Genomic DNA, 19,037 nt, shown 5'->3' on the forward strand with positions numbered 1-19,037 from the left:
AGTTTCTGTACACCTAATTTCAGCCAGCATCGAAGGATTGACTGTGCGTCTGTGGGATTTGCCTTTTTGACAGAACATCCCGCTTTTGTTCTGGCTCGAGTATCTTGACAGGACTCTCAGCCTAGATTCAGCAGCTTTGATTAAAAAAACGGATTCTGATTTGGATATTTTGCGACTGGTATGGTCCGTCCATTCTGCGATTTGACAAGGAGTTCTGAGTGAAGACATAGACTGCTCGCGTTTTCCAAGACTAGTTAGCTCGCAGCTTTCCTTGAACAAATGACTTCTGACCAGTGTGGTGCATTTCAGGCTTATTTTTGTGAGGTTCATCAAGAACAAGCACTGACTGGGTTAAAACGTAGACTGTTTATCTTAGCTTCGCACGCTAGCTAACTACCTAGCTAGTTTCTCACACTAGCTAGCTAGCTAGCTGGTGTCACACGGTCCATCCAGCCGAGACAATCATTCACAACGTCTGTGACCAATATCGCTTACTGCAGTCACATCTGCCGGTGGCGTTGAACGAGAAAGAGCACCAAGTGAATTCATGGACTGTTAAGTTGAGTTTGCAAAAGGACTTCAATTTCGATATTGTGTGACTGATGTGATGCAGTGCTGTCTGTCAAAAAAAAAAAAGAGCACTGATTGACTAAAGACAAAAGACTGCAACGTTAGCTTCTCCTACTAGTTGGGAAAACGTGATGGAGCCGATTGTGTTCCGACTCGAACAGAAATGGCTGAAGTCATGCATGACCTAATGAGATGCTCAATCGCTTAAAACCTCCCCTATGACGCGTTCACCGAAGACAGACCCAGAACAAAGCCATCATTCACCCGAGACGCTTTCAATGAAGACAGACCCAAAACAAAGCCGTAATTCCGTCAGATTTTAAACTTCCGATAACTAACGCAAGGTCTCAGCCGCACCCGTCACTCCATCTGGATCAACGCCGACCAATAGAAAACAGTTGGCAGCGGCCCCACGGGAGCGACTTTACTTACACGGATGCATTAAAACGCCAAAGTCATTAAGGCATTAACGCACCTGGATCAAGGCAACACCCTGGCGTGCACTACCCAGACTGAAGAACGAATAAGACTTGTGTCCATTTCTCCTCTTAGACATTTCGGATTGAGCAAAGACAAAACAAACAAAAACCACCAAAATAAAGCCAACAACTGCGACTTACCAGTGAAATTTCTGGACACGAGCATCGTGGTGAGAATGGCTCCCTGAAAAGCAATTAGGGCTATGAAATGATCAGAATATCATTTCATTCATTGAGTGTGCGTGCGAACTTTCACCTTCAGTTTCCTCCTGGCGTTGAACTTGCGCAGGCACTCCACCGTCTCTTGGCGGTGCATCATGGAGGCCACGGTGGAGCGTTGCTGCGGTAAAGGAGTAAGAATGCCGCATCAATACACGCGTACAACCGAAATGAAAGAGTTGAAGACCTTTTTAACGCCACTTGTATCAAATTGAGGACCTTTCATTTCTTCCATTTGAAATGATGACATTATTCAAACTTTGACTAAGTGCCCCTTTAAACGCGCAAACACATTCTAAAAAAAAAAAGAAAAAAGCTTTTAAATGTTTGACAATTATGACATTATTCAAACTTTGACTAAGTGCCCCTTTAAACGCGCAAACACATTCTAAAAAAAAAAAAAAAAAAAAAAAAAAGCTTTTAAATGTTTGACAATTTAATAGCGATAAATGTACCGCCGCAATGTCTTCAGAATAAAGGGCACGTGTCAACAGATGAAAAAAAAATAGATTTTCTATTTAAAAAAAAGCAAACAAACAAAAAACCCACCACGCTCTCGCCTATGGGGAGCAAACACCTCGAGGAAATTAATGCGAGCCAGAGACGTGTCCTCTGAAGTGATGGAAAGTAAGTTTTGGAAACTTTTCCCCTCAAATGAAGTCAGCGCATGACTTCATTAAGCGGTAAGTGAGGGGGAAGGGGAAGAAAAAAAAAAAACGTCTGGACTCCAAGAAGAAGAAGAAGATGATGATGTAGTGTATTTAACTTACGCAGACCCAAGGATGCTTAAGAGCCTGGTCGGCTGTGATCCTTTTGGCAGGGTTAATGGTTAGCATCTGATTGATCAGATTCTTGGCCTCGGGGGTCACCGTGTCCCACTCTGGAGATGGGAACTGAAAACCACAGCAAGATGCACTTATGTCGACATAAATATTCAAATGATCATTACAATGACTAGCTACTCATATTTGCTCTTGTCGAGCCTTCTCCTCAAATGGGGTGGATACATATTCAAATGCAGAGAAAACCGCAATCTGTGTCAAAACAAGTCTCCACCAGAAGTCGTCATTGGAATATAAATCACCGAGATATGAATCCCCTTGACTTCATTGCAGTCGCAACACTTTAAATCAATCTCCCGCACAAAGGGAAAAAAAAACAATAATAATTCAAGTCATCCCACTCTATTTCTTAGCGGCTCGTTTGAGGTGTGGCATTTTTTTCATTCAAGCAGATGTGATTTACTGGCTAAGACAACAGTTTCAAAACTACGGCCCGGGGGCCATTTGTGGCCCGTCATCAATTATTCAGCGGCCCGTGACATCACCCCCCCTAAAAAAACAAAACAAAAACAACTAAAAATGAGGAAAAACAAACCTTTCTCTCTCTTCAAAGATACAAATGAACCATTTATGATGAAAATAATCATTTCTTTTCAAAACACTGTAGTGCGTAAAGATTATTCAATTTTAGAGGCAAAAATAAGTTTCTTCCACTTTGTCTTCTATGGCTGATTAACCCTTCCGTGCACCTTGTAACCTGATGACATGATAAGCTGTCCGCTGTAGTAAACCGCTGTCCCACAAAGGGTTAATGAAGACATCACATTAATGATCCTCAAGTAAGTGAAAAATGGTCACCTTAACAACAGTTTGTTCTTTTTTTTCCCCCTCCCCATTCTGAATGTGGAGAAGTGATTCAGCTGCTGTTAAGTGCAGGGCTGGATCTATTCTGTGAGGGAGAGGGCTGTTGCCCCCCCCCCCCCCCCCCAAAAAATGTGTCTTTACACCTTGAACACAAAGCTGATGAAATTAACGAGACAATACAAACTGTACAACTCCTTTCTTGATTGACTTTAGTGTGTTTACTTTTTTTTTTTTTTTTTACAATGGCCCTTTCATCCTTCCATTTTTGTATACAGGGCCCACAACCGAAAAAATTTGGACACCCCCGGTCTAAAAGGAAGCCAGTATTTAAGGAAATCCTGCATTTTCACAACAGAAACAGCGCCGCATTATACTGACGTCGTATGCTCCAGCCTTGATCTGCTGGTACAGTTTGTGCTGGTCCTCGTCCCAGAAGGGAGGGTAGCCCACTAGCAGGATGTACAGGATCACGCCTGATGCACACATACATGCCGTGTGAAAATGAGTTGCCGGATTCATGTTACAGCGGGAAGATGAAGACTCTACATACTAACCGCATGCCCAGATATCCACTGGCTTGCCGTACGGGTCCTTCCTCAGCACCTCTGGTGACAAATACCCTGGAGTTCCTGCAAAGCCTGGACACACGGAAAAACATAAGTATGATATCAGAATGTGCAAGTGGAATGGAATTCGGGTAACAGCAAGGGGTGGTGGTGGTGGTCCAAAAAATTAAATGTGAAATTGACCAAACTGTGACAGGAGTACCTACCGAACCAGGCCTGCTGGTCCCCCTGCACTTCAATGGCCAGGCCGAAGTCGGCCAGCTTGACTGCTGCTCCCTTCATCTTACTGGCTAGGAGAAGGTTCTCTGGCTGGAGGAGAAACACACACACACGCACACGCACACACGCGTCAGTATACATTCAGTCGGATGCATTTCTAACATGTTGACTTAGGCATGTTTCCATGCCGCATGGGGTGCACGGAGCCGAGAAAATCGAGCTGGATGAATAGGAGGTGACGTAATGAGTCGCTACTGCAGCAGCCACCGTGACCTCGCCCCAGGGTTACCATGGCAACCCAGCCCAGACGGCCTTTGTTTCCTGAAATATATATATATATATATATATATATAGATTTTTTTTTTAAATAATCGGGCGAGCGGGCCCGTTGTCAATACCAGGGAAGCAAACAGAGCACGGGTTTAGACGATTTGTAGGTGAAACCACTGCTTGTATTTCACACTCCAATCGTCAGGGGGCAGTGTAAAGCAAGAAAGTGGCATTTTAAAATAAAAGAGGAGGCTCGGACGCAAATATTTCAAAACTTGTGGGGAGGGAGTTTTTTTTTTTTGATGGAAGTTATTAGCCACATCCAAACGTGACGAAATCGATGAATCAACTTGGACTCAATGACTTTATAGTCGATTACAAAATAATCTTTAATCGTTCAGCCTCTATATGACACCCGTGTGGAACACTTCCTCAGTGTTATGTGACTCTTTAGTGTCTGAGGTTTGGCAGTTTTGTGTGAAAGGGGTTTCTGAATGAATTGACAAATCACTGTGTGAAATTTCACTGGGTGCGGTGTGAAAGGCTCATGCAGCTAACCGCCGTATTTTGCAGGATCTCTGTGTGAAAGAGGTCCCTCATGACTCAAGATTCATGAGGGACCGATTATAGTCTGTCTTGACTGTGTTATTAGTACATCGCAACAGAGCTGATGAGGTCAGAATGCGGTCGAGGGTGACTAATTCAGCTTTGAGGGGAGGCGGGGGTTGAAATCGTCACCCGACATCATGTCATCCCGCGCCAGAAATAGCATCTGTCCCATTGTCGTCATGCTCGTACTAGAAGAGAGCGAGGCGAGTCGAAGGAGAGGGTGCAGACAAAACAGCAGAGGAGGGATAGTGAAGAGAAGAAAGGAATAATGCGATAATGTCTCACCTTCAGGTCCCTGTGCACGATGTCATGCTGGTGGATGTGGCTCACGCTCTCGAGGATCTGATTGATGCAGTGGCTGCACACACATATGCATGTCACACTTACGTGGAGATATTTGAAGAGTTGATATGCAAAAAGCGGACACATCTCCATTTAGAAAAGTGATCTTTTTTTCTGGTTTCCGTCACTTTTATTTCGAGTATTCTCAAGTAATTTAAATGATACAATTAAAAGGCTAATTTGGAAATTCAGATTTTTTTTTCTTTAGAAACGGTTTAAATTCCATTTTTAGAGCAGGTTTGTAAGTTTCTATTATTTCGAACAGGCATCATTTTATTTATGTATTTTTTTTGTTACTTTTAGCATTAGTATTAGGTTTTTGGTTTTTTTTTTTTAACTATGGTGGGTTTGTGCAGGGCAAGATAAAAAGGTCACCAAGTCACATTCCAAAAACACGCCGCATATTAGATGAAGGTTCGTAGGAACGGTGGTTTGTCCCTGAAAAAAAAAGAAAAGAAAATAAAAACACACACAACACGCTATGGGAAATTTGATGTTTCCACTAAATTATGTTGAAACTGCTTTGGTGTGTTGATGATGAATAAAATCGAATTGTTTTTTTGTTCTTTTTTTGTCCTTATTAATCAGATTTGAGACAACAAGAAAATGGAAAAAAAAAAACAAGTTCTGCATAGGCCACATGTGCGATTATCAAAACAGATTATGTCCTTTTTATTGTGTGAATGTGCGTGTGTGCGTTTGCACGCGCTCCGAGTGGGTGGTTCATGCTCGCCAACAAACTACGATCCCAGCTCTTCATAACTTATTCATAAAATGGCATTTAGAGAACCGCATGCTCACAACGGTGCCAGGAAGCAAAAACCAAAAACATGCAAAGGCATCAGAAATAGGACGAGGACATCAATCGGAACGCACCTGGCGTCTGCCTCGCTGTAATACTCTCTGGCGACAATGTCCTCAAACAGCTCCCCACCAGTCACCCTACACACACACACACACACACACACACACAGTGTACCACTACACCATCAGTGACTGATATTACAATAATGATGATTAAAAAATATTTTCCACACAAAATTAAGTACATGAAGACAAAAAAATTCACTTTTTTTTTTTTACTTGTGTGAATGAATAAAAAAATAGTAATTTCCCTGCCTACAAATTTTCCACTCCCTTCCAACTTTATTCCAAAGTGGATTCAATTAAATACGAGTGAAACAACCATTCCAAAAAAAAAAAAGAATCCAAATTTGCTAAACACTTTAAATAAATAAATAAACAAACAAACTTCCAATTTGACTCCTTTCATCTTTCCCACATATTACGTGACAGACATGATCCAAAAAGGATTAAAGTTACCCTCACCCCCACTCAAAATTTGGCCCAAAGTGCCACACAGATACAACGCTAGGAAAGTATTTTGGAAATATTTGTACTTTTTTTTTTTTAACCAATTAAAATAACTCATATTTAGCCCTTTCAATTTTCCCCGCCAACATATTGTTGGACTCCTGCCTTGTTTTATTCCAGAACTGGTTCCCTTCATCCTTCCCTGATGAAAATTGGCTAGCAAGGACTCTCGAAAGCGACGGTGTATCACCCCTCTGGTAAGCAATGATACAGTCTCAGTTTCATTGATTTCATTATTTGCAGCCGGGTAATATCTCGTCAAAATGCAACACCAAGCGAACGTGCGTACTTACAGGTCAAAAATGAGATAATGGAAGCCCTCCTCTGAAATGCTGTCATGAAGTCGAACTGGCACAGATGAACAGGAGATGGAAAAGAAAATGTCATCAAAGCTACTCGGTATGTCAATCACTGACTCATAGACAAAGGCAAATATTTGAGATGCGAGCTGCTGTCCGGGTGATTTTTTATTATAATTTTTTTTTTTTTGCTTTGACTTCAGTGGCAGTTCTAGCGTGGATCTAGAGGGGCTCGAACCCCCCCCCGCTCCCTCTTTGTAGCTCGGTGCCTGGACTTCCCTGTGTGAAATTTCACTTTGTGCTCGGATTTAAAAAGCACCTTTGGGGTCTGGATGTTATTTGGCCGGATGACAGGCTGCCACATTTTGATTGGAAACTTTTTGAGCTGTTCTGTCACGACCCCATGTGCCAATAACTCACCTATGTTTGGATGTTTGAGCAAACGACAGATTCTCGCCTCTCGCTCCAATTTCTGGTGATCTAAAAGTAGAGAAAGACAGATATGTTTACTTCTGTGCATATTTTGTGGTGTGACGCAATCTCATGTGAAAACAACAACAAAATCAAGCCCATATTTCGGGAATAATGAAAATCCTCCTCCCTGACCCATCAATTTCCATTTACACTTAGGACGCCCTAATAGGTCCATTTTGTGTCCTTTCGCAGTCACTCGGATGCACCCCAAAAAAAAAAACAATACATAGCGAGGCAGATAAGCTAAAAGGCCAGCAGCTTTTCTGACTTTTGTTGAGCTTGCACATGTGGAGGGACAGACGGCCGCTGATTGTGTTTGCACACACTCGGGCAAATGCCTTTTTGCACTTAGTGAAATTAGTCTTGTGGGTTTGGCTTTAATATAATCATTGTCTGTTCATGATTCCAATGGTGGGGAGAGAATGACCCAGCATGTTTGCGCGTGTGAGCAGATGCATGTTTTGGGCACATACGGAGCCGATAAATGGTATTCAAGGGAAGGGGGTCTCTTTAATCCCACAATTACTGCCCGATAGCAGAATGAATTAAATGCGTACTGTACACAAATGTTGCATTGAATTCATTTTAGAATACAGCTGTAACAAATTTTTGCTTGCACGCCAAAAATGTGCATGTATGGCCACAACACTTTAAAAAAATGTTTAATACATTTGCATGGATTTTTTTTTGTGTGTGTGTGAAATAAATGAATAACATTTCCAAAACACTTTAGGCTGGACTGGTAGACCTTTTCAACTCCCAAATACATTTTAGAATAAGCCTTAAAAAAAATTTTTTTTTAAAAAGTGGAAAAAAGTTGAGTATGCACGTGGGGGGGGGGGGGGATTATTTCCCCAAACTTTTTTAGAATTATGGTACATTTTTGTAGAGAATTTTGAATGAAGAAATGAATTAAATTTATTCTGCAAAACAAAATGTGCAAAGCGTCAGCGGTCAAATTGCCAGTCGAGATGCCCAACGGCCACCAGCACATTGCGACCCCCCACCCCCCCATGCCCCTCAGTAAATAAATAAATAAACAAACAAACAAATAAATAAAGGGTGTAAGTCACCCAAAGGAGCCATTGGAGGCTTCTTGTGCTTGTTCAAATGTTCCAAACGACTGGAAACACGTTGGCAGGAAAAGTGGGAAACACTTCCTCCCTCCGCAGCAAAATACAGAGAGACGGCGGAAAAATGAAGTCTTCCCATGGAATTGCCGGATGCTTACTTTGGAGAACTAAAAAAAAAAAAGCTTTATGTCACACTACCTTCTTTAATATAAAATATATATATATATATATATATATATATAAAAGGAGAGAGAGAGAAATAGAGAGATAGAGAGAGAGAGAGAGAGAGAGAGAGAGAGAGAGAGAGAGAGAGAGAGAGAGTGATGGGACATTACATTCCCGTATGGTCCAAAGCCATTTTGACCCCTTAGCGTCTGGCTCTCGTTCCAAGAGAAGCCACCATCTGACCATCGTGTTCGGGGCAGAGCAATCAAAGCTGACATCGCACAACCTTCCCGTCTGCGCTATAATTGGGCCATTTCGACCACTTGTATTCTTAGAAACGTGTCGGAGGCCTGTGAAAAGAGAAGGCCAAACCCCCCCCCCCCAATGCTGGCTCACTGTGATGGCTTTATGACGCCAGGGATGACAAGAGGCCTTGGCGGAGAACGGCTGGCCGACACTTGAATGGCTGACTCACCGTGAGAGGAAACATGAGAGAACACGAGAATGCATTCAGGAGGGAAACTTTGGAGGGACCGTTGTGAGCATCCAACACAAAGACAATAATTGGGGAATCAACGGATACTTCGCAATCAGACCCCCCCCCCCCATACAGTATATGGTTGTGTGACAAAACAACTCACAGTTTTGCAACAGGGAATGTAAGGGGTGAGTGGCTTAAAAAGTGAAAGTCTGATTTAAGGTAACTCATAAGTCATTTAAAAGAGAGAGAGAGAGAGAGAGCGAGTGGGCTTTTGTGGTAGCACGGATAAAAAGTTTTGTCTCTGCTTTGCATCATTAACGTTGTTTTGGGGAGGCAAACTGCAACCGCGCCCACATGATGCACATCCTTTTACAGTTTTATGATGCGGTTGATTCACAGCGTCGGGTCCAGACAGCTCAAAACACACACACACGCACACACACCACACACACACACACACACACACACACACACACACACACACACACACACACACACACACACACACGCGGCACTTAGCCCAACGAGAGTGATACTGTATTAATGGGACAAGATCATGGCATTCATTTATCCATCAAGCCTCCTCTTCCTTCCTCCTCCTCTTCCTTGTTGTCTTTCTTCAATCTGTGGGCAGGATGGATGGATATGCGGATGCCGATATTTGGCGTCTTTGAAAAACGAGTCGTGCTCCCACCACCGCTAAAGGCAATTTGCTTGTGCCGATGCGGGGAAGGAGTTTGACGGGACTTTGCGGTGCATTTCAACACATTAAACACACAGCCAAAAAAAAAAAATGTTTTCGCCAATTATTTTTTAAATATATATTTTAGTTAAAAGATAACAATGATCTTTTAACAAAAATAACATTTCACAAACTATTTACTGTATAAGCATTTTAATTGTTTTGTTGCTTGAATACAATTTAACTATTGATTTTCACATAAAAGAAGCGTTTATTTTTTTAGATGGTTTTAAGTTTAAAAAAATCATTTTACAATGACATTTTAAAAAGCTAGTTTTTAATTTTGTCAACAAAAAAAACTAGGTTTTTTTCATTCGTTTTGTAAAAAAAATGCTTTCATTAAAAAATAGATACAGGACATTTTGTATGTAATTCTTATTATTTTTAACAATAAAAGGGTGGCAGGGTGGACAACTGGTTAGCACGTCCACCTCACAGCGGAGTTGAGAGAGAGAAGTGCAGGTTTCGATTCCCGCTCCGGCCTTCCTGTGCGGAGTTTGCATGTTCACCGCGTGCCTGTGTGGGTTTTCTCCGGGTACTCCGGTTTCTTCCCACATACCAAAAACATGCATGGCAGGTTAATGGAACGCTCTAAATTGTCCCTGGGTGTGTTTGTCTATGTGTGCCCTGCGATTGGCTGGCGATCAGTTCAGGGTGTGCCCTGCCAACTGCTCAAAGACAGCTGGCATAGGCTCCAGCACGCCCGCAACACTTGTGAGAATCAGCGGATGGATGGATGGAAGGAAAACAATTAAAAAAAAATCTTCAATGTAACAAAAAAAAAGAAAAAAAATCTACCATTAAATTCACCCACCACATCATACAGAAAGTGTTGAAATGTAAAAGGAAGGTGACACTATTCCATTCCACAGCCAAGCCGCCACTGGGGACGAAAGATTGCGATGAAATGAGGTGATTAAAGGAGCGCGATGAGTTGCGGATAATACGGTGGGATGTTTTTCAGCCCCGAGGCTTCGAAGAGATTCACTGAGGAAAAGTAGAAAAGCATACTGCTGAAAATGCCTCCCAAAGCCAGAAATTATATATACGGAAAAAAAGAAGTTCCGGTTGTATTCTGATTACTAGTTGAGACGACGAGACTTCACAATGCTAGAGGCTAATGACATACAAACTGGACCATTTAGTCAGCGTGTCAATATTTACCTCCGCCGGGGAAGTCATCATTCCGATTGTTTTTCCATTCGGCACAATTAGCATAAACAAACATGAACATTCATAAGAAATTATAAACCGCGTCGTTGCGTCATGAGCAATATATTTTATATTTGTATTTTGAGGCCACGGACGGCACCACCGACTTCAGTTTGATTTGTTTTGACAGTCTGACAACTATCAAGGCCAAGTTAAAGTTTGAAAGATGAACGATTGGGTGTTCCTGACTGGTCGCACAACTATTAGATAAATTACGAATATTTTTTGTGCATTTCAGAGCCCACAGAAAGCGGAAATGACTTGATTCGGTTTGACAGTTGGCAAAACAAATGTCTTGATCTTGTACAGTTGAAGCTTGTTTTGTTGTTATCTTTATTTTTAGCATGAGCATTGAGAGACCCTCAGCGAAAACAAGTCAAGCAAATTCAACATGAATAAGGGCGGTTCCAAAAGTTGCCCTGAATCAAGAAACAAGTGGTCGCTTGCTTCTGGTCACGCCTGGAAATTTGTTCAGCTCCCACAGTTGAAGCTTGTTTTGTTGTTAGCTTAGCATTAGCATTTAGACTCCACACGTGGCACACAAGGCAAACAAATTAAGGCAGATAAAAGCCCCAGTCGAAACTTTGTAAGAGTTTAGGCGCGATCGGCTGCTGAAGCTTGATCTATTGTTAGCTTTGGTCTTAGCATTTAGCACACCGCAGATGACTCAAATGATTTCAGGAGTCCCGAAAGTAGTGCCATAAAGGTGAAATAAAGTGGTATAAAGAAGCCATTCATGAAGTGAGCGAGTGACAGGTGATGATGCGCCGTGTAAATACGGAGGCGTGTTTGAACCAGGCTGATCAAACAGCCACCCTCTGAGAAAACATCAACCTTGGACTCAAACGTAAATGCAGATGATGGAAGAGAGACTTGAATCAATATTTGGATAGATTTATTGAAACATACAGGGACATACAGAACTCCGCAAAAGTCTGAGGCCACCATTCGAGGTGTTGTTTAAGCAATGTGAGCACGATAGTAACACTAGAAAGTACCTCGAGTATAATAAAGACCTCCAACCAAGGTGCAACTTTTCATTCAAGTCGAAACAATTCTTAAGAGTTTTCTATTTGGGTTTGTTTGCTCATCTGTTGGGTTACTTCCTGGTTCGCGGAGGACGGAACAGACGAGACGACGATTATGACTGATGGTGTGAAACAAAAATGATACGCTCTCGCCGAAACAGCTCTGAAATGGATTGAAATGTTGTTCCTCAACCAGATTTGAAATTGACGCTGATCTAAACAAACTCTCCGAAATAAAACTCTAGCTAGCCTTCCTACCTTTACTTTATTTTAGTTATTTCAATACATATTTTATTGTAATATTGCTCAAAGATTTTTGATATGTATGACAGTGACATGTGGTAATAATAATAATAATAATAATAATAATATATGGACATCAAATGATTTGTTTGACGCCGTTTGCCGTCACAAACTGTTGCTAACGACTTCCAACAACACGACGACGCAATAAAATAACATTCAATCAGCCATTAAGGACACTAAAAAGGGGAAAAAAAACCCTCCATGATGCCGACACTGGACTGTACGGCGTCGGTTATCAGCATTTAACAGCGGCTTCAGCACTCGGAAGCACTAGCAGCACTAGCTAGCGCTAGCAGGGGTTGGCAAGAGCCGTCGGATTATTTTTCAAAGGCAGTAGACGTAAATGACTCCGCAAATGGTATAGACAGGCTGACACAGTTGCCGTTCACTTTTTAACGAACTAGGTTTACCCAATTATTCGAGAAAATTTTTCATAGGCTACCCAACGACCAAAATATTCGATAGCCGCAACGAGAGGAGACGGTCGAGCACCGAGTGCTTTAACGTGGACTCTTTTAGTTTCCGTTCTCGCTCCACTGTTTTCAGTCAAACACTTTTAGTTTAAAGAAGTCAAATTTCTCACAGTCACTGATGGCGGGAAGGAGAAGAAAATGACTCGAATATAAATCGTGGTCAGATTGAAACGATAGCGCTACATCAAAAGGAAGTGAGCTTGGCTTCCTCCTTCCATTTTCACAAGTTTTATTTCCTCGTGTCGCTTGGCATCAAGGATTGTTGGCTTGTCGGCTGCGGGGGCGCGACAAGCCAACAATCGGTGGAATGACAAACTTGCACACGTGGGCAAAAGTGAAGATGATTGGAATACAAATTGGAGGCTGGAATTCTTTCGCAGACTATGTTACTCCTTTCACGCCGAGATCCTGCTAAGTGATGGCCACTCTTTCTCCCACTCTTCACTTTTGCTTTCGCTCTTCTCTCACCATTTTATTTCTCTCTGTCTCGCTTATATTTCCTCTCGCTCTCTCTTCTCCTTTTATTCTTTTATCCTGCTCTGTTGTTCTCATATTTCTCTTTTTTTCCGATTCCCTGTTTCTCCCCTCTTCTTTCTCAATTTTCACCTCCCCTTTCTCACTGTACAGTGGTACCTCTACTTTTGAAATTAATTGGTTCTGGAAGAAATTTCTTCACTAGAAAATTTCATAAGTAGAGACGCGTTTTCCATGTAAATGCTCTAATCCGTTCCAAGACCCCCGAAAATTCTGACATAAATGTTTACTAAAGCATAGAAATGCATCAAAATATATGACAAATACATGTCACAATTAGATTATTGCACAATAAATGAGAGTTGTGAATAATGTAAAAACCAAAGAAGAGGAAAGAATAAAAATGACGGTCATTTAACTTTAACTGTGTTTTTTGCCCTCTTCAGTTCATATTCTCTCTCAGAAGTGTTTTTTTTGCTTGGCGGTTTGTCAAGAACTGATCCAAGGACGTTTGCTTTTGTCGGCTTTTAACAATCCTTTGAAAATGTCCAAGGCAAATGTCCAAGGCATCGTGAGCGATCGCCCGACTGGAAACTCGGAGCTGCGAGTAGCAGCCCAGACTGTATTCTTTTCCCCCTTTCGTATCTTGATATTTCTTTCGGAACAAAAGGCAATATTTTCGTGTTGAGGCGTTTCGTAACTTGAACATTTCGTATGAAGAGACGTTCGGAAGTAGAGGTACCACTGTATTTTATTTCCTTTTCCCTATTCTCTCTCTCCTCTCACACTGTCTCCCCGAACCGTCTTTGCTTTTTCTTGCCGTTTTTCTCTCCCTCTCTTGACTTGCGCTACCCGCCCTCACTTTTTTTTTTATTCGTCTTTTCTCTTTGTATTTTCGCTCTGCCTGTTGGGTCTGCAACTCTTCCATCACTCACACTCTTATTACTCTTTTGTCTGACTCTATTCTCTTTCCTTCCTCTTCACCGCCTTTCTTTTTCCTTTCTGTTTTTACCGTCTATTCTGTTTTGCTCGCTCCCCTTGCTTTCGCATCCACATCTTTTTTTTCCCTCTCTCATTTCCTCTTTCTGTCTCCCCCTGCCTGTTTTCTTTCTGTCACTCTTATCTCACCCGCTCCTGGGCTCTCTTTTCACTCTTTCTTTTCATTCTCTCTTTTTCTTTTGTCTGACTCTCGAATGTTTGTCTCGCCCGCTCTCTCCCCTTGGCTGTCTTTTGCTGTCTCTTTTTTTCTTCCACTCCTTCCTTTTGCACTCTCATGTCTCATTTCTTTCGCTCTCCGCTCACTTTCTTTTCTCTCTTCCATCACTCTTTTTGCTCTCCATTCTCTCTTTAATCACCTCTGTTCGCTCACTCTTTGTTTTCCTTTTTTTTCCCCTCTCTCTCCATATTGCGCTCTCATTTCACCGCGTTCCTTTGGCCACTTGTTTTTCTCTGTTTTACCTCATGCCATCTCTTTTCCTCTCTCCAACCTTTTCTCACCTTTTTTTCTCTGTCTATCGCTCCTTCCTGCTGGCCTGTGTAAAAGGAACAGAGCGAAGTGTCAAGATAAAACCTGCTGCATTAGCTTCTTGCACCAGGCCCCAAACTGGTTTCCCATATCGGCACGAAAGGGTCCACCGTGATGTATAAGAGAGGGGAGGATGGACAGAGACAGTCGCTTTCAACACAAAGGAACGCTTGCCTGGCTTTGCCACTTCTGCTTATTGCTATGATGCTAAACGTTTGCAATTTCTTGGCATTGTCTTATTGATTACGCGGTTATATGAGGTAATATGAGCACGCACAATACAATATAAATTTCCATCCATCCATTTTCCGATCCGCTTTATCCTCACGAGGGTCACGGGGGGTGCTGAAGCCTAGTGGGGGGACACCCTGAACCGGTTGCCAGCCAATCGCAGGGCACACAGAGATGAACAACCATCCGCACTCACACCTCGGGACAATTTTTGAGTGTTCAATCAGCCTGCCATGCATGTTTTTGGAATGTGGGAGGAAACCGGAATACCCGGAGAAAACCCACGCAGGTCCGGGAAGAACACGCAAACTCCACACAGGGAGGCCGGAGCTGGAATTGAAACCCGGTACCTCTGCACTGTGAGGTCGACGCACTAACCACTGGACCACCGGGCCACCCCCACAATACTAATTAAAAAAAAAAAAACAACAACTACAATAAACCAATCAAAACATCGGTAATATTAACTCCTTCAGTACTAGCCAATTCTAGACTAGTCTGAAAAGACGTTTAAAAACGTCTTTGGGAGTGAATGAGTTAAAGGAATCAGACTGAGTTTGTGTGCGTGTGTGCGCGCGCGTCTTTATAAGGTGGCATGTGCACACTTGAGACTTAATGGTGGCAGTAATCAGACTTCACGAGTAACTACGTTAGCGAGCGCTAACAGAAGCATTTTTATTTTGGTGATTTATTGCAGGTCTTGGCGGAAGTAATAAAAACTGCGCAGACACTCCGGGGAGAGACAACCTGTTTGCACGTGTATGTGTGTCTGAGTGTGTGAGAGAGCGAGAGAGCATGACACACACACAAACACACGCACACACAGTAAGGATGCAACTCATGATTATAATAATGATTAATCTTTCAATAATTTTGTCGATTTTTCAATGAATCAGATTTTCTTGAAATCATGTTCCCATTCATTTTTTTCAAAAAAACTGGCATTATTTCAAATTGAAAAATGCACAAATGGGAACTAACATCGCCAACTACTGGCCCGGCATGCCTGTTATACTTCACGTCTGCTAGCAAGTGTTTTTGAAACCTTAATTCCAAGCTTGGTTTAAACACAGTAACGAGCAACCAAAACAAGCGGCGCCATTCCCGGCATGAAAGAAGTAGTTTGGGATCAAATGTCAAGCTGCCGCTAATGCAAATGTGGACGCAAGAAAGGCAATGAACACCCACAACAATTTAAAAACAAACAACCCCGCACCCCCCCCCAGGGATCGTCACTCTTTGTTGCTGCTCAACGTGAAGGCTGGATTTACAAGACATTGCTCAAGTGACACCATTTTTGCTCTTAACTGTCATAATTTGGATATAAGTCATAGAAACATATAAAATAAACAAAAAAGGATAGAATGGCCAATGTGGATAAATATTTGACGCAGATCACCACTTGTCTTCATTTGTCCACTTGAAATGGGAATTGGGCCTGCCGTGTCAATCCGGCCTTGGTATCTTTCCACTGGAAGAAAAGCAATGAACGACTCACCTCTGGCCGACAGCTTTTTGGTGTTGATGATTTTGGCGGCGTACTCCTGGCCCGTGGACTTCTTCACGCAGCGCCTCACCACCGAGAAGGCGCCCCTGGAGGCGGCAAATCAACAACGTAAGTGTCAAATCACAAGCACAGCATGATTTAACACAAACACGAGGGGATCGCTCACACCCAAAACAGACTCTCGTGGCAGGTTGGATTTGCGTTTTCTTTGGCTTTTTGCTACAATTGCACCACATAAGAGTGCCCGTGGATGGCAAAAAGGAAATGCGTGGAATTATGGAACAAGAAGTGGAGGTTATGTGGCACTGGAAGAGGGTTTTTTCCCCCCCCACAAAAGACCGCTAACTTAATGCTAACACACAATGCAAAATGCTCTAGCCGGGCGGCAGGGCTCAGTGGTAGAATGGTTGTCTCCCAACACCGAGGTTGGGGGTTCTATCCCCTGCCTTGTCGAAGTATCCTTGAGTCACTGACAGGTAAATGAGGCGCTTTGAGTACCAAAGGTATAAAAAACCAACAAACAAACAAAAAAAATGCTACATAAGTGACAGCCCATTTACCAACAAACCTAGCGTCATTTTTGAAGTGGTTCTTAACATTTAAATGAACTATATTTGGACATAAGAGGTAGACACACATGCAGGCAGAGGATACTATAATATTCACAGGCATATATTCTTTATCCTCTGCGAAAACGATTATTATTATTATTATTATTAATATTATTTCAATAGCTTACCGAGTCTCTTGGTTGTGACTATGGAAGAATGTTTGACCAGTGAACAATTGATTCTACAGAAAGTCATTCACTTTGAGGAATAGTGGAATTGAACTAGGCTTCACTGAACGACTTGTTGGTTTCATTCGCTGCCTGCATTAGCACACTGGCTGGCAACAGGAGAAAATCGTCCACCAATCCTGTACAACAAGTAGCCGCTTACGTTGGCCTGCTTGCATTTAAATGCACGCCCCTGCTGCTAATGGAGGTGCGGAGAGATTAAGACAGCGGCTTTGCAGCCCTGTTTGTGTCATCACACACACGCACACACACACACACACACACATTCGCACACGATTGAGTGCAGCAGCAGGGTCGTGCAACGCTCAAACATGCAGTCCTGCATGCAAAATGTGCAACTACACGTCAACAGCATGGTGTGTGTGTGTGTGTGTGTGTGTGTGTAGGAGAGAGGATGCCACCATGCAGGTTGTGCACCCCCGTGGGAGGTGGGTGTCCTGGAAGCGGGGTGGGGAGGTGCAGGGGGGCTTCACAACCAAGTTTGGAGTCTGTTCGAAAAACCAAACGTGGCGCAATGCACCTTTAAACGCCGCGATCGGGGATTAAAAAGCAGGCAGCACTCAACAAGACGCGCGCGCGATGAACAAGATGGAGCACTGAGCAGAGCGAGGGAGAGAGCCAGGAAGGAAGAGGAGAAGGAAGGGGTGGCTTACTTCCCAAGTTCCTCGTAGAGCTGGTATTCATCCGTGAAGCGGGTCGAGGTGACCACCGTAGCCATGTTGGAGGGGAGAAGGGGGATTCGAGTAGGGTGGACGGTCGGGAGGCTGCTTGGTGGGAAGGCTGCGAGAGACACCACAGAAGAGGCTTGAGCTCCGCGCGGGGAGGGGAGGGGCTAGGAGCTGGACCAGACCAAGATCTTCTATGAGCGCAATAAGGCACTCCGTCGCACACGAAACGACAGCACGGCCTTCAGATGCGAGTTGAATTGGTTACGTTATTGTGAAGTGGGTAGTGTTCACTGCATCCATGCCCCACTAGTATGTACAGTAGTGTCTGAGTTTTGCTCACAATTCAGGGCGGGGGTTATCACGATGGCTCGTATCTCTCAAACCTCATTAGTCAAGTCACTCGCATCTCAAGGCACTGCTGTATTATTTACAAAGATACACGGATATTCTCTCACACATACACACACACACACACACGCACACACACGCGCGCGCGCACACACACACACACACACCTTGCATATTTGCTTGGACAAAGCAAATAATCGTCAGAGTAAGACCTCACACGCAGAGCTCCTCTATGAGCGTAGTAGAGTTATTCTATGGTTTAAAATGATCAAGCAGCTCTCGGGTCAGTTTGAGGCCGACTCCTGTCCTGTTAAAACAAAATAATCTGACTGGAGATCATCTGAGGCGATCGAGTCCTCCTTTGAACGAGTTGAGATGAATGCCGCAGTATTTTAATGTTTTGTTGCACTGATACCAAGACAAGAATCATGTGGAATGCTTTCACTTTACTCTCACATTAAATCTTTGCATACTATAAGCACCCCAAGAAGAGCGGGCATCATCATAACCGTTTATGGTAAATAGACCCATAAAAATCAACAAGATGAGACTTAAAATTGGGAACATTTAAGGCCCTCCAGAGAGTACACTACTGATAAGTAAAGTACATGAGCTCCGAGACTAGCTCGTAACACTCCCAAATGTGGCAATAACTGCACAATGACACAGTCGTTGCGCTAATTTATGTCTCGGCTTGGTTCACGAGAAACGCCCGGTCGCTGTAGTGTCGCACTGCATTAGTGTCACCCTGAAGGTCTGTGACGCGTTAAACAAGCCAGGCCTCACTCCCTGTGACCACTTGTATCCAACTGCCTCTTTTTATGCTTGACTCTTCACACCATTACAAGCAAAAATTTGGGGTTTTCAGCATGTCTGGAGCCAACATTCAAAATGATCTGATTTAAAATTCTTGGATTCAGCATGGCGCACAATATTGC

At 43.0% G+C, this 19,037-nt stretch overlaps 1 protein-coding gene across 8 annotated transcripts in view; it reads right to left on the bottom strand.

Moving 5' to 3' along the window:
* Positions 1-17,910, bottom strand: part of LOC147199020 (calcium/calmodulin-dependent protein kinase type II subunit gamma-like) — a 31,544-nt gene extending 13,634 nt beyond the window's left edge. For 7 of the 8 annotated variants that reach the window (XM_086121539.1, XM_086121543.1, XM_086121542.1 and 4 more), the window contains exons 1-12: positions 17,737-17,910; positions 16,276-16,370; positions 7,014-7,073; positions 6,588-6,642; positions 5,797-5,862; positions 4,864-4,936; positions 3,687-3,789; positions 3,469-3,552; positions 3,293-3,387; positions 2,039-2,161; positions 1,306-1,389; positions 1,191-1,233 (exon numbers count right to left, since the gene is read on the bottom strand). In XM_086121539.1, coding sequence (XP_085977665.1) covers positions 1,191-1,233; positions 1,306-1,389; positions 2,039-2,161; positions 3,293-3,387; positions 3,469-3,552; positions 3,687-3,789; positions 4,864-4,936; positions 5,797-5,862; positions 6,588-6,642; positions 7,014-7,073; positions 16,276-16,370; positions 17,737-17,801 — 946 coding nt within the window. In that variant the 5' untranslated portion in view covers positions 17,802-17,910. The remainder of the gene's footprint in view (positions 1-1,190; positions 1,234-1,305; positions 1,390-2,038; positions 2,162-3,292; positions 3,388-3,468; positions 3,553-3,686; positions 3,790-4,863; positions 4,937-5,796; positions 5,863-6,587; positions 6,643-7,013; positions 7,074-16,275; positions 16,371-17,736) is intronic. The other variant, XM_086121541.1, reaches the window with a different exon arrangement.
* Positions 17,911-19,037: the final 1,127 nt, after the last annotated feature.

Source organism: Hippocampus guttulatus, chromosome 10 (genome assembly GCF_054856545.1).
Source record: "Hippocampus guttulatus isolate MCC_2025c chromosome 10, RoL_Hgut_1.0, whole genome shotgun sequence".
In the NCBI taxonomy this organism is placed as follows: domain Eukaryota; kingdom Metazoa; phylum Chordata; class Actinopteri; order Syngnathiformes; family Syngnathidae; genus Hippocampus; species Hippocampus guttulatus.